At 35.7% G+C, this 15,746-nt stretch overlaps 1 protein-coding gene across 1 annotated transcript; it reads right to left on the minus strand.

Annotated features, from left to right (window-relative positions):
* Positions 1 to 7,020: 7,020 nt before the first annotated feature.
* Positions 7,021 to 11,847, minus strand: LOC121242857 (cytokinin dehydrogenase 7). Its single transcript, XM_041140847.1, has 4 exons — positions 10,993 to 11,847; positions 10,558 to 10,833; positions 9,143 to 9,405; positions 7,021 to 7,582 (listed from the first exon to the last, which is right to left on the minus strand). Exons 1-4 carry the CDS (start codon positions 11,683 to 11,685, stop codon positions 7,261 to 7,263), a joined length of 1,554 nt encoding a protein of 517 aa, XP_040996781.1. The 5' UTR covers positions 11,686 to 11,847; the 3' UTR covers positions 7,021 to 7,260.
* Positions 11,848 to 15,746: the final 3,899 nt, after the last annotated feature.

The raw sequence follows: 15,746 nt of genomic DNA on the forward strand, positions 1-15,746 counted from the left end.
ATACATGCTCACTCGATATCCAACAATATGTGCTTTTGTGACGTATACATAGTAGCCAATGTACCAGAAGATGATTTCCGACTTAGCGCATCTGCTACAACATTTGCCTTACCAAGATGGTAATTAATATTGCAATCATAGTCCTTCAAGAGTTCCAACCATCTGCGTTATCTCATATTCAACTCTTTCTATGTGAAGAAATATTTCAAACTTTTATGATCAGTATAAATCTCGCATTTTCCACCATAAAGATAATGTCTCCATATCTTCAAGACAAAAACCATTGCTGCAAGGTCCAAATCATGGGTCGGGTAACTCCGCTCATAATTTTTCAGTTGTCGTGAGGCATATGCAATGACTTTCCCGTGTTTCATTAAAACACAACCCAAACCCTTAAGTGAAGCATCACTATATGTGACAAATCCTCCATTTCCGGAGGGAACTGTAAGTACTGGTGCAATCACTAGTCTTTTCTTCAAATTCTTGAAAGCTCTTCTCACACTCATTTGTCCAAAAAGATAAGGTGCTTTAGATATTGGTGCGGTCCTTGGAACCAGGTCTATTGAGAACTCAACTTCTTTATCCGGGGGTAGTCTTGAAATATCATCTGGAAATAGATCTTTGAACTCTTTGACCACCTTTATATCTTCCAATCTAAGTCCATCCATCGGTGGTGAAACCAAACTTGCCAAAAATTTCGTGCAACCTTGTCTCAATAATTGTGCAGCTTGCATTGTCGAGATAACACGTGTTGGAGAACTTCCTTGTGGTGCTTGGAAACTGAACTCTTCTCCATTTTTGGATTGAAAAACCACCCTCTTATTAAAGCAATCTACACATGCATGATTCTGGGATAACTAGTCCATTCCCAAAATTACATTAAATCCGGACATGTTAAATATAATCAAGTCGGCAAGAAGAATCCTCCCCTGAATCTCAACCAGAGAACCCACTAGAATAGAACTGTAGTTGATATGTTCTCTCGAAGGCATAATGACAGACATACTAGTCTCTAATGGTTCAGGCAACTTTTCAGACAATGATGCATAATGATTCGAAATAAAGGAGTGTGTGGCACCGGAATCAAATAGAACAGATGTATAACGAGAAAACAACATCAATGTACCTATATGAATAGCATAATGACTTAGAACTATAAGGATCATATAGAATATGCATCATATTTTATATACATCTAAGTTTAGGACAGGGAAAGGTACCTGTGACTACATCATTTGACGTCGCAACATCATCAGGGGTGAGGGAATATACATGTGTTGTAGCTGTCATCTTCTATCCTCCACTCTTTCTTGGTTCCCTAGATTTCTGCATAGGGCAGTCACGAGCTAAATGGTTCGACTTCCTGCACTTGAAACACACGTTCTGGCCATATAAGCATTTTTCCAAATGCTTCTTCCCACATGTTGGACATGTAGGATGAGTCTATCATCCTATCTGTGGCCCTGGACAACTATCATGGTGAGGCCTTTTATTCTTGTTTGGTGCAGATTGGAGCGATTGTGACTGCTATTGGCGCTTCTTCTGATTATTATATTCAATGCTTTCCAGGATACCTTCTTCAACAATAGTGGCTCGGTTCACCAACTCCGAAAAATTTCGAATCTTGAGGGCATGTACTCGATCTCTAATTCTACAGTCCAAACCATGTTCAAATTTCTCAACTTTCTTTTCTTCATCTTGAATCAGATAACTGGCATAACAGGACAACTCCATGAATTTGGTTGCATACTAATCGACCGTCATTGTTCCCTGTGTAAGGTCCATGAATTGACGTGCTCTTCTAGACTCTCGTAAAGACTGTGGAAAGAAACGTTCCAGGAGTACCTCCTTAAAGCGCTCCCAAGCAATGGGGACTCCTTCCCCTAGTTGATTCTATAAAAGTACCCGAGTTGACTCCCACCAACTGTTAGCTAGGTCTATCAGGTTATATGCCACATAATTCACCTTTTGATCATCAGTGCAGAACAACGCCTCAAAAATCTGCCCCAAACGTTCAATCCAACTATCAGCATCCATAGCATTTAACCTGCCATCGAAGGTTGGGAGGTGCTGATGAGAAAACTGCTCCAACGTACAGCCAACTTGTGGTGCCCTAGGTGCAGCGTATAGACCGGTAGTCATCGATTAGAAAAACTGAGTCGCTGCTGCGACCAAAGCATCTAGATTTCCATTCTGACCAGATCCAGAAGTGTTCCTAGTGCCAAACATGGTTTGACATAAAATATAATAATATTAATAATTAACAATCAATAACAACTTCCTAGTGTCATCTATTGAGAGCTATAAGCACTTTATTCAATTTTAAAATATCTTACTAACTCTCGAGCGGGCCAGGAGCATCCTAGGTGACCTTATTCTTTCCAAGAGTCTGTAGAATCTTTCAAACCTGGGCTCTGATACCATTTTGTAATACCCCCTTCCCAAGGGTTAGGAATATCACGTACATACGTAATTAAAGCCAAGTAAGAGACTTGCATAAATTTAAAAAAAAAAAACATTGTTCATTCCAAAAGAAAACTTAAGTTAAATCATTGTCTAAAACATAGTCAGATCCAAGTTTCCAAACCAACTAAATGAAAAGAAATCTTAAATCTAGTCTAAGGTTCATTAGTCCACTTCTTCTAAACTTGGCCCGCCTGCTCGTAATCCTCATTCTCCTCACCTGGGTGGTAAAAAAAAACAAATGAAATAAAACTAAAATTAGTCAAAGACTTAGTAAGAACTCACCACAATGTAAACATAATAATTAAAAGGCTTTCATAGAATTTTCATACTGAATAAAATTCTTGTCATATCATGCTCATGCTCATGCTATGCATGATTGTCTTAACTTATCTGAATTAACTGACTAATTTGACTGGCCCACACACTTAACCCTGTGTGCAAGGTTGTGCACCGGTCCCACATCCCGTTGCAGCAAGGGGAGCTGCTGAGTAGTAGTATTATGACATACTACAGTGGACCACGCTTGAGTTTGTGGCTTGCACATCCACCTTGAACACTGAACTAAAAGGCCATATGTTTAACTTATCTTATCATATCTTATCTTGTTCTTGAATTTAAAATAAGTTACATGTCTTATGCGTTGTGAGATGCATGGCATTCATACTATTATAAATAACTGTAAAATGTTGAACCTGAACATAATGCGAAAAATCAATATAATCATATGCTATGATGACTGATATGCTTATACAGATCGTAATGTGCATGGTACATAAAAAGAACAGCTATCAAAGAACTAGCTTTAATAGTAATAGTCTAACTATATGCTAATCTTAATTTGTGATCAAATTACTTACCTCGAAATACTAATACCGAATAATCTCCTCATATCCCGTTGCCATGTACAAATCGACTTCGTGCGAGAGGAAGGCAAGCAATGTAACGACAGCTGGACAGAGGTCTATCTCTACCAAAGGCACGGCGGAGCAAAACACCAGAGGAAAAAGACGCCGAGCATGGACAAAATATATATCTTTTTTTTATCTGTAGCACAATGGATGAGATTAAGAGAAATTTTGCTTGATGCAAAAGGACGGAAATAGAGAATAAAGGAGGTAGAGTATTTGTTGCACTGCTGAAATTATGGAGAATATGGAATATAAATTGAAGAATTTGGTTCTTACTATGTAATGTGAAAATCTAAGAGATCATCCAAGGAATGGAAACGGAAACAACAGCTGAAAAATCTGAAGGTTTTTAAGGAAATAAATTAAGAACTAAAATTAGTAATAATAATGATATTAATAAAATAATTTAAAATCCTTAATTTTTAAATCATGGCCATTACAGAAACGCTTATGGAAATATTGAAATATCAGGTCATCTTTTTCCTCTCCTTCTCTCCACAATCCTTCTCCATCTTTGAGTCTCAAAATCTGATTATTTTTTCTCTTGTGATAGGTCTTTCTATGAAAGAATTTAGTATTTTGGTCTCCTACCTTTAACCACAAAGCTTTTGATCTTTGTCTACACAAAATTTCATCCCTTTCTAACCAACAGTGTAGTTCGTCTCTAGCTTGTTGTCGTTCTTCCTTGCTCTGGATTGTTAGGTCCGTATTCTGGAGTTTTTGAAGCCCAACTCTTGCTTGTGATATCTTGAACTGGACATTCCCAAAATACTGTTTATTCCACTTTGTGAGATTTTCACTGCACACAAATATTTTGTTCTTGATATCCCCAATACCATTTTGCCAAGCGTTATATTACCAAGACTTCTCAATGACCTTTTCACAATCTGTATTCTCGATCCACGTTGCTTTAAACTTGAAAGGTTTAAATCCCTTTCTTCTTATACTGTTGTCTTCTGTCTGCATAATTATGGATATATGATCAGCGTAATTGTCTGAACTCGTACAGGTAATTGATCAACAACAATAATTTAGCACTGATAGTACATAAATTACTAGTTAAATGAATGGACCAGCACGTACTACCTCTTGGTTGCTTTGTATAGGGTCGGCTTAATAGGTTCGGAGGCCTAAGGCTAAAATTTTGATTGAGACTTTTTTTTAAAAAAGTAAAATTAAATATATTAATTTTTTTATAGAATAAATATATTAATTTTAATGTTATATTTTTATTTAAAAATAATTCCTATCGTTTGGCAAAATAAAATTACTGATTAAGATTTTATAACACCTTTTCAACTAATAATCGACTTAATTTTTATTAGAAAACTTTTGATTTAGAAAGGATTTTATCAAATGTAGTTTTACAAGACATGTTTTAGACTCTGGGAGCCCTTGGGAACATAATTGTTCTCAACTATTATCAGATGTTCTCATATTCTACTTTTTTCTCTCTCATTTCTCAAAATCTAATAAAACACCTTAACTCAAACTATTTCATTTCTATTTACAAACTATTTTATTATTATTCACAGATATCATGATCTATTCTTAGTATCCAAATGAGTCATAAAAGCAATTATAATCATTATTGTCAGTAAAGTTATATAAATAACCTACACATTTGAGAAAAGTGGGCCCTTACCTCTACAAAAGATTATACAAAAAAAATTTATGAACACTCCAAAATTAGATTTTACTATTTATAATTTTTACATTATATATTAAATTAATAATGACAAAAAATGAGTCTATTTTAAGAATGAAAGTATCTGAAATAATTATTATGTGAAATATTTTCAAAACTAATAATGACATAGTATTTATTTGATACTTTAGATATTTTTATTGAGTTAATTAATTTTTTTAATTAAATATTTTTTCTATTTAAACAATTCTACTTAATTTTTTTTTCTTGAGGAGCTTCTTCCACTAGGGCTCTAGACAATTGCTTAACCTGTCTAATGAAAGAGCCGGCCCTGGCTTTGCATGTGGGGCATGAAGAGCTCAATCACAAATTGGATGAGAACCAGCAGGGTAGTAGCTGTGATCCAATGAATGAAACTGAAAGCCTGAAAGCTCTTTCACACGTGCTTTCAACAGAAGAGCGTCGGTCAAATTCGCAATCTACACCAGGGTCTAACAACACGTCCGTGCATGACTCGTTAATCGGAGTACGTAGAGAGTGCTTTTCGTGGGTCTAAACGAGGTAATGCTTTTCTGATTGAGTGGTGCAACTTACAAGAAATCATGATTTTATAATTGCCCTTTTAAAGCTAACTGCTACCTGATTTTAACTTCTTCTCTACTTTTTCACAAGAAAAGGGGAAAAAATAAAATAAAAGTAAAATGAATAAAGAAATTAAAGGAAAAAGGCAAAGTGAAAGATTATGAAACCAAGTAGATTTGATCTTTACCTAAAAATAAAAAATAAAAAAAAGTAGATTTGATCTTTGCATTGGAAAAAAAAATACGAACAAAGCTCGAGGTTGGCTAGGAACCAAAAACTAAAAATCAATAATAAAGAGATTGAAAGCTTTTTTGTTGCTCTTTTGATCTTTTTGCATGGGAGAATCTTTTACCTAACTTTTTATCTATCGGGTTATCTTTAAAATAATATTATATATACTTACAGTATTATTTATAAAATTTATTTTATTAATATTTTTATAAAATTTAAATTTAAAAATTTAAAATTTTTTAATATATTAATAATTGATTCATGTAAAAGTAAATTTTTATAATCTTTTTTTAAATACGTTTAACATTTTTCCGACCCTTATAATTGATTCTCTTTTACGAACGTTTGAAGAAAGAATTGACCCCTAAACCAAATAATCATGAACAGTGAAGCGTCGTGGCCAATTAAGATTGTCCTTGATTGTTGTGCAAAAACAAAAGATACCTTCGACAAGACATGCTGAACCGTCAAATTGATTGGCCTAGATGTTTAAAGCGAGAAAGAGAAACCAAACGATCAGAAAACCTGTAATTAGTTGTTTGACAGCGTGATAAAGACCTGTAGTACCACTTCATCGCATCGTGGATGTAATTGGCGAGTTAAGTTGTACAGTGGCAAAAGGTCATTTCGAAGCATTATCACCATATCTGTATTTCTGATTTGATTATAGAGATAATATAGAAAGCGATATCTGATAATAATAATTGAACGAGAATGTTGAATAAAATATTTAAAAAATAGAGAAAAAAATTAAATAAAATTTATAAAGTTAAAAGAGAGTTGAAATATTATTTTTATTTTAAAATTTAAAAAAATTTAATTATTTTTGTATTTTGTTTAGAGATTTAGAAAATTGTATGATAAGATAATGATTACAAGAAAAAAGTTAAAAATTTAAAAATTTTAAATTAAAAATATATTTTTTAAATGATGTTTGAATATTAGATTTATAAAACCAAACTAGATCTTAGAGTTGGTTTGGATTCAGAAATAAAATAAAATGTCTTTAGATTAAAGATGAATGTTAAAAAAAATATTATTAAAATATTATTTTTTAATTTTATTATTATTTTAAAATTTGAAAAAGTTAAATTTTTTATTATATTTTATAAAAATTTAAAAAAATTATAATGATAAGATGAGATAAGATAAAATGAAATACTTTCCAAATCTAAACATGTCTTCAAAATTTTGAAGTACTCGTGATCATATAACTTTCTAAACATTATCACAGAAGCGCAAGGATTTTTTTTTCTTTTTCTTTTTTGCGCAAAATATTTTCTTTACGAGGCAGGCCACCAACTTGTTGCTCAACGAGTATCGATGGACCTCATTATCCAACGACGGAAGTACTACGATGAACACAAATGCCTACAATATTCTTAATCACAATTTGATGACCAGATCGGATTGCGATTGGCCGGACTAGATCAGGTGATGTATCATCCTCGAAAAGATTTTCTGTCCAGGCGCAAGGATGGCCAACGGATCAAAAATCGCCTTCCTTTCTACGAATCTTGTCCATTGGTTCCCAAAATGTCCCTTCCATTCCTCCTGAGATTTATAGTGAGGAAGGTACAGTTTGAAATCAAAGCCCTTGTTAATGCAACACTGAATAATCTCGTGGTTCTGCGCTACCAGTTTTTCAGCTAAAGGCCCCTTTGGGTACGGAGGACTGAAACGTAGCAATGCAATTATGTAGAAGATCTCGTCCTTCGGCAGCACAACAGAAGTCCGAGTATCCCACCTGATGTAGATACAATATAAACATAAATAATATACATTCTGTTAGGAATAAGGAATTGATTGTGTATTGCAAATTTGTATAATTATAAATTGTCGATTTTATAAAAATAAACTCATAAATTGACATAATTTTATATGATATATTACATCAGTTTGTAAATTAATTTTTATAAGATATCTTTATAACTAAAAAAAATTATTAATTATAAATGGCAAATAGCTAATCGATTTTTTATTAGGACTAGCTTGTGGCATAAATTTAAAGTTTACGCTTTATCAGTAACAATTAACCAAACATATAAATAAAGAAATTTAAGCATTTTTGGAGTTACTTGAAAGACACCATCATGGATGTTCCAATATACGGGCAATTTCGTCCACAAGAAAATCATTGCTGGAGCCCAGCCAAATTATGGTGTCATTATAAAACAGTGGGCCAATTATAAATTTCTGTCATTTCTCGAATGGCAACAGTGCCGTGAAAGTAACATAATTTATTCCTTTCTACCCCAAAATAATTTCTATTAACATAAAACTTGAAACTGCAAGCGACCAAAAACGCCCCACTGTCCCGCACTAATTACATCCTACAAAGAGCCTTCATGAACACATAATAAGGTCATATATATATATATATATATATATATATATATATATATATATATAAATTTAAAGTGATTTTAAATTATCTGTAAATAATAGTAAAAAAATAATAAATAATTTATAAATAATAATAAAATAATTAGAGACTACCTCTCTTACCAAACACAACCTAAGAAACTTGAATTTACCAAACTACCACCAAGTGGATTGATATACGAGGCAGCCTCCTATCCATGCCCGACTTATTACCTTAACTAGAAAGATGGCAAAGGCAAACAATTTCTAGTAAAATACTCCACCGTGGGCCCCAACGCATCTTTGTCCCACAAGTAGTCTTTCCTACGATTTCTTATAGGCAACACGAAACACCCACCACCACCTGACGGGATTGCATTAAGTTGTTTTACTGTAGGAGGCACTGTAACAAAGAGGCATTTAGTAGGGTCGTTTTGGGTAATGAAATCCTCCTCCGGGACCCACTTGGGTGACCTTAGTAGTAGAAAATATTTGACCTACCTCCAAAATCTTAACCGACCTAAGTAAGTTAGTAAGCGTATCGGATTTGATAGGGCCAGATGACTCAATACCGGCGCGAAAACTTATGGTGGGTCCGTACGTAGAGCCTCGTCACTGAAGATCGAGTGAGCTATGTACGTCCAGCTCAGACGAAAGCAGCCCTCGAAATTCAAGCAAATTCAATTATCCTAGTTTACGCCATATTTATCATGTGACGAATGATAATTTAATCATCTATATGTAAGTATTATGTAATTATTTAAAAATAAATAAATATATGAATCTCATATAAAAATAAAAAATTTATATTTTAATAAAAAATCTTATTTTTTTTAAACAACTATACAATATTTATATATTCCATAATTATATATAATATTACTCTATATAATGTTAATTGGTGAGCCCACAAAAACATAAAGCCTGTGGATGTAGTACTTACATGCTTCGCACAAGAGGGTAGATCAACATCGGCCCACCAATTCCTGCCTTAAGGATATTCTTGAACACGTGGCGATCAAAATCAGCAATGTCCGACTGTGATACGAATAGGTTCAACCAAGGGTGAGGCGCTTCCCAGATACCGTTCGCCTTGGCATGTTCCTCAGCACGCTTCACACGTAATAGAAACTCCATGTACCTCAAGTCTACCTCAAACTTTAAATGCTCAACGAATCCTAAGCGTCCAAGCAATCTATTCACAACCTACAAAACGACAAGGAAGTATCGCACAAACAGGGTTAGTCATTGATAACCGCATGAACTTAAACCAAGGGACATAAACGTTCATGGTTTACAGGTTCCAGAAAATGATGGCTTTTTGGCCATTTGTGGAACTGTGGGGACCATAACGTCAGCAAAATCTCAATGATCAGCGCAATAACATCAACTGACGCGTCATTACCATTTTAACCCGGACTCCATCTGTATATCACGAAAGTGACAAATCTGAGTCCTGACAAGGAATTTGGAACCTTTCTGGCCCATGCAAACTCATACTGAGGCCGCTCGATAATTCATTACCTTTATATATAAATTGAATTCATTATAAAATTTCTATAATCACTTTTATTAATTCTTTATATATTATATTAATGTGATTGATTGTATCAATTTTTTAATATAAAATAATTATTTTTATCAATTAAATCAATATAATATATAAAAAATACGTAAAAATAATTATACGTAATATAACTCCTAAATCAACAAAGGAAACAATATAATGGTACTCTCGTAATTGAGAGGTGAATCCATGGGCTTTTTATGGTGTAATGCGCCAGAAAATCAAATGGAGGATGCATTATATATCGTATGGTCCGTTTCAAGCAGAAGTCAGTCATGATAAAATGGTAAAGTACGAAAACGATCAAAATAAAATGGCAAAAGTAAAATGCTTTTTTTTTTTTTTTTTTTCCGAGCAAAAGTGAGGTGCATGTAAGACTTGGGTCATGGCTGTGGACGAGAATCGGACCTCCTACGTTGCCTGGCGTCCTACACGTGTTAGGGATTCCTGAAGTGCTTTTGACTTTTTTCACCGTCCGGCGGGACAGTTTTGGCATGGAACCCACGTCCTACTTAGCAACCACCTAGGTCAAAACTCAGTGGCGACCTACTTACGGGCTTACGACCTCATTTGTACTGTTACTTGAGGACGCGCCCAGCTTGTGTCCCCCCAAGCCATATGTAAACTTAAAAAGGATTTCTGATCTACATAGTACAAACAACAACTCTGAAAGAAAAACGTCATCTTAAGGAGTCCTCAAATCGTGACCGCTAAAGAAACGGTGCATTTTTTTAAAGATGGCCCACGTTGCAGGAGATAAGAGAGAGAGAGAAGGTTCGTAAGTTCGTTACCCTATCAACGGTCGAGGGGTGGTCATTGTTTCTGTAGTGAAAAGCTACTTCAAGACAGTAGAGGACGGAGCCGGCTGTCTGAGGAATACGAGCCGGATCGAATGCCTGGTCCGGGTCCAACGGCACCGAGGGCCAGCCATTGATCGGGTCGTCACTGTTCACGAACACGAAGCCCTCCACGTAATCAAAGGAGTCGCCCTCTCTCCGAGTCACCAGAAACTCGGCGTCCCGAGTGAAATCCTCAAATTCGGTATACACCACCCTTATCCATCTCACCTAATCACAATAAACAACCCCAATTACGTTCCGTAAACGTGCCGTTCATGCTTTAATCCCACAAAGATTTCTTGTAAGCAAACCGACAAGTGGGAGATGTCGAATTCGAAAGATTTCATTATATATAACTCTTAACTTGCAAAATCGTAAAATACCCACCATGTCCGGTGCTGGCTGTAGCAAGACCCTAGCTCTGGTGATGATACCGAACTGACCAAGACCACCGAGAGCCCCAAAGAAAAGCTGGGAGTTTTCCGACTCCGAGCAAACAAAAATATCGCCTTTGCCCGTTACGACCTCCAATTCTGCAACGTTGGAAGTTTGCGGACCGTAACGGAAGGCCTGGCCACTGACGCCGGCGTTGGATAACGTCCCGCCCACCGTTAAACCCAGGTAATCAGTCCACGACCTGGGAGCTAGCCCGAACCCCAAGACGCACCGTTTCAGGACATCTTCCCATAATGCCCCTCCCGAGACATCAGCGAACACCGTGTCGTTCATCCTCACCACTTGGAAATGGTCGTCCATGGAGCGCATGTCTATGACGAGTCCACGATCCGCCATCGCCTGGCCGCTGATGGAATGGCCGTTGCCCCGCGCAGCCACCGTCAGACTCGATGACCGCGCCGCCGCTTTAACCACCCTAGCCACGTCATCGGCTCCAGAAGGTCTGACTAAGGCCAATGGTTTGGAGGAATACAAGCCACCAAAATCCTTACCGGCTAATCCGGTTGCCAGGCAGTCGATAGTGCCCTGGAGGTCCAGCGCGTTAAACAGGCTCGAACAGTCGTCGTCGTCTTGCCTCGACTCGACGTCGTTCCCGTGTACGAAACGCTCCAGGTAGGCAATCATATTCGCCGGCGAACTGAGAACTTGTTGTTTTGCTGGTCAATTATGCCGGTAGACGGTAATGTTTCTTTTGGCCCTGTGAAAGTCGACTTTTAGAACTCTCTCTCTCTCGGTTCTGCTTCGGAGTTTTGGAATTAAATAGCGGCTGATCGATTTAGATTTTTAATAAATTAAAAAAGAAAATTTGATAAGTAGCAGCGGAAAATTATAATTGTGACGTCAGCTTAGCCCTCGATATTCTGTTGACGTTGTAATCCTATCGACATCCTGTGTCTGCCACTTCCACGTATATAAATAAAAATATATGATTTTTTTTTTCAGGAATGTTATCGTAAACGCACCCCCTTCTTTTTTTATTTTTTGTAACTATGAGATTTCCTTCGATGAAACTCTCTATAACAAAGACATTATACAGTGAGAGGATCCTCAATGTCTATAAGATCAGACAATCCTAAGGCATTCTTGCCTAACATGTGTGCAATTACATTTACTTCTGTTGAAATGTGTTTGATGGAATTAGGCCTAGGCAGAAAAACCGTAGAATTGACCCACCCAAATGAACCGAACCGACTCGTCCGATAAATGTGGGTGAAAAGTATTTTCGGGTTGAACCCGTAAAACGCCAGTTTCAACCCGCCTAAAATCACGCAAATCACATCCTAGCTCTCTTATTACCTAGTCGACTCTTCCCAACCCAATCCACCCTCTTCACCTCTCGTTTTCTCTCATTTTTCTCAACTTTTCTCTGTTTAAGGATTGAGGCCGCCGAGGATGCTCCGTTCAGCGAGTTCATTGCCGTTGAGATTGAGGCTGCCAACATCCTGCTCCATCTCCCTCAACTATTCTTTGAGTTCAAGAGTTGCTCAAATTTCCTTCATGGGGTGCCACAAGAAAGAGATCTCTGGGTCTCCAATTTATCTGACAGTGCAGGCAACTGCATGAACCCAAGACGTGAGATGCTCTTTCATGGCTAGATTGACATTGAATGAAGGCAGTATGTAATAGCCCGCTAAAAATTCACTGGTGGAATTTCTATTGACTTTAGAAACCTCGTAAAAACTCCATATTATGAATCGACTAATCGCACAGGTTTTAATCTATCTACATAGTCAGTGTTATCACTCACTATGGTGCTAGAAATATGAGTATAATTATTTGAGGTAGTTAGAAGTGTCAGAATGTGTTTTGGTCTATGCCATTAAATTTAGTTGATTATTTAGAATTTTATGACGCAATAGCCAATTTTCATAATTCCGGACGAAACATCTATTTGAAATTATAAAATTATTTTTAGGGGTACTTCAAGGTAGAATTTCGGTAAATGATTTTCACTGTAGGTTAATATGAATATTTATAATTTTTCAGAACTAAGTTTATTATGCCTTTTTTTTAGTGAATAGTAATCTCGATAAGCGCACCCATTGTAGTGTTTTCAAAATCACAGTGTAGAATATCCAAATTAGGTTAGAGAAGTTTTATTTAGACACTTAGCAATATCTTAGCCACACATAGTGAATAGTACTAGACACTTGTCACAAAGAGGAACCATTTGTTAGATTTGTGAAGGAAATTAAGATGTCAGATCATGCCACCTAAGTAAAGTTTTATTTCATCTGATCAACCATTGTGCCAGACCAAAGAAGGTTTCAATCCTAGCAAAACCCTAAATGGTTGAAATCCAATTGAAACCCCAAAAGCTTGGTTGAAACCGAAACCCTAAAAGGTTTCCCAAACCCTAAAGTTGGCCTTCAAACACTTTTTAATCTGATTTCTAGTATTGTGTTTAATCACTTGATTAAATCACTTCCACATTAATTAATCAAACCCTTGTTATGACATCATTATCCAACCTTTTAAACATTGAAAATTTGATTGGGCCAAGAAAAATTGGATTTGGGCTTGATAGAATCTCAAACCCTAACCAAACCCCATTTAAACCCCAAATTGAAGCTCACTTGATTGAGGCCCACCAATGCCCACCAATTTGGCCACCTTGGCAAAGTTTCTTAAAGCAGTTTCCTCCCCCACATGGCAGACCATCCACTTCCATTGGCTGCACCCATTAGTGCATTGATGTGAATGAGAAGTCCACTCCATCAACCTCCATCTCTCACAGCTACTACAAGCAGTCCTTTGCCCTCATTACTCTCCACTCTATGTTACATAGCCAACTCCAATCAAGGGTCTTCCAAGCCCATAACTTCCCCCTCCAGGAATCTAAAGTCGTGCAAGACACATTTATCTCCTTTTTATCACTTCTTTCCCCCGTTCTTAGAGAGAAACCCGAAAGAGCCCTCTCGGGCAGATTTCTGGGTCTTTTTGCGTAGCCATTTTTGACCCTTTGTTGGTATTTTCTCTTGATAACTTCTTCATAAAACTTGTTCGTATTTGAGTGTAGCTTCCGTGGATATCTTATTATCTCATTACATGCTCATTTGGTCAGTCAAAAGTATTTTTAACTATGGAAATGCCATTCTGAGCGTGAAACTAGAGAGTATGTTATGTTTCGGAAATTTTGAACAAGCTAATGGACATATCTTGGTCCGAAAATTTTATGGAGTGTTGTTAGCATATGTTTATGAATGTTCTTTGAGGTTTTATTGCATGACTAAAGCTCTTGATGATATATTTTCTTAGATTTAGAAACTTGAAAATTGAAAGTGGAAAAACAGTGTTTGTTTTGTAAAAGTTCGTGGTTTAATCTTACTCCAAAGGCTTTGATATTTTTATATGATGATCCTAAGCCTCTTATAAACATGTTAGGATGTTATTTTGAAGATATTTAGTATTATTTTTAAAAATATGATTTTACAAGAGGATTTCGGTTAGGTCTAAGATTTGATATTTTTGAGTTAGATCCATGTTTTACTGAATTTTAGCTATGTGATTTTAAGTTTGATGGCTGGATCTTCTTCAGGACACATTTTTAAACTATCAGATGTTTTAGTTTGAAGATCACACGTCTTTATGCAATGGATTAAGAGATTGATCAAAGTTAGTTGAGAGAAAAGTTTTTGTTTTGGACTAAGGGTAAAACCAAAAATTCCAAGTATTGTTTTGTGATTTTTGGTGACTTTTGTTTGATGATTTAAAGCATGGTTGATCTTAGGATGATGTTGTGAATATGTTAGAAGTAATATTTGATTTTGGAATTCTTGGAGATTTTTTATTAAGGTCAAAACTTGTGATTTAAGGGTTTATTTTTTTTTAAAAAATTTGGGTCTTTTTACAAAAAGTTTGGTGTTGATGATTAACTTTTCTTAATGGATATTTTAAATGTATTTTTAAACTTAGGATAGGAAGCTCCTTGTTACAAAATTTTGGTTTAATCATGGGTTTTGAAGAAGGAAGAAATTGCAACCAAAATCAAGAGAAATGACCTATGAATGTTTTTACCATTGTAAGTTTTCCATAGTTGTGAATGATTTTAAATTTTTCTGAGTTGATATTTGAGTCTAGGACAAAAGTTACAAGAGGAATGTAAATTTTGGTAATTTTTGGACTTAGGATGTGAAATCCTTAAGTTAGGGGTAAAATGGTCATTTTCCCACATGTAGATGGTAAAATGGTAATTTTACTCTAAGTTGTCCATTTTCACTTTCCTAATTGTTAGTAATTAAATTTTTAACTTTTAGAATACCCTCTTACATTTCCTCGTATTTTGTGTTTTATTCTCGTAGACCACGACGATCAAGGTATGTTAGCTCTTAACTTACTATTAGTTTATTGTATATGTGTGATGGGTAAGGGAACTACAGTTTATGTTTGTATGTTGTTATGTATGTCATGTCACGTAATATTCATTGTCACATATTATGTCATGTTATGAAATGTTGTCTATTACATGTTATACCATGTTACGAAATATTGTTTGTTACATGTATGCCATCTTATGACATACATCAATCACATCACGTCACGTTACGAAACATGTCATGTATACCAGTTAAGTTATTTATATCAATCACAACACTAAGCGCTAAGATAGAATAATATCATAATGGAACTCCTTTGTTCACCCTGGAGTGTCTAAATAGGTGTAAAATTTTCTGGGTTGACGAAGT

The sequence above is a fragment of the Juglans microcarpa x Juglans regia genome, chromosome 8D (genome assembly GCF_004785595.1).
Source record: "Juglans microcarpa x Juglans regia isolate MS1-56 chromosome 8D, Jm3101_v1.0, whole genome shotgun sequence".
Classification (NCBI taxonomy): domain Eukaryota; kingdom Viridiplantae; phylum Streptophyta; class Magnoliopsida; order Fagales; family Juglandaceae; genus Juglans; species Juglans microcarpa x Juglans regia.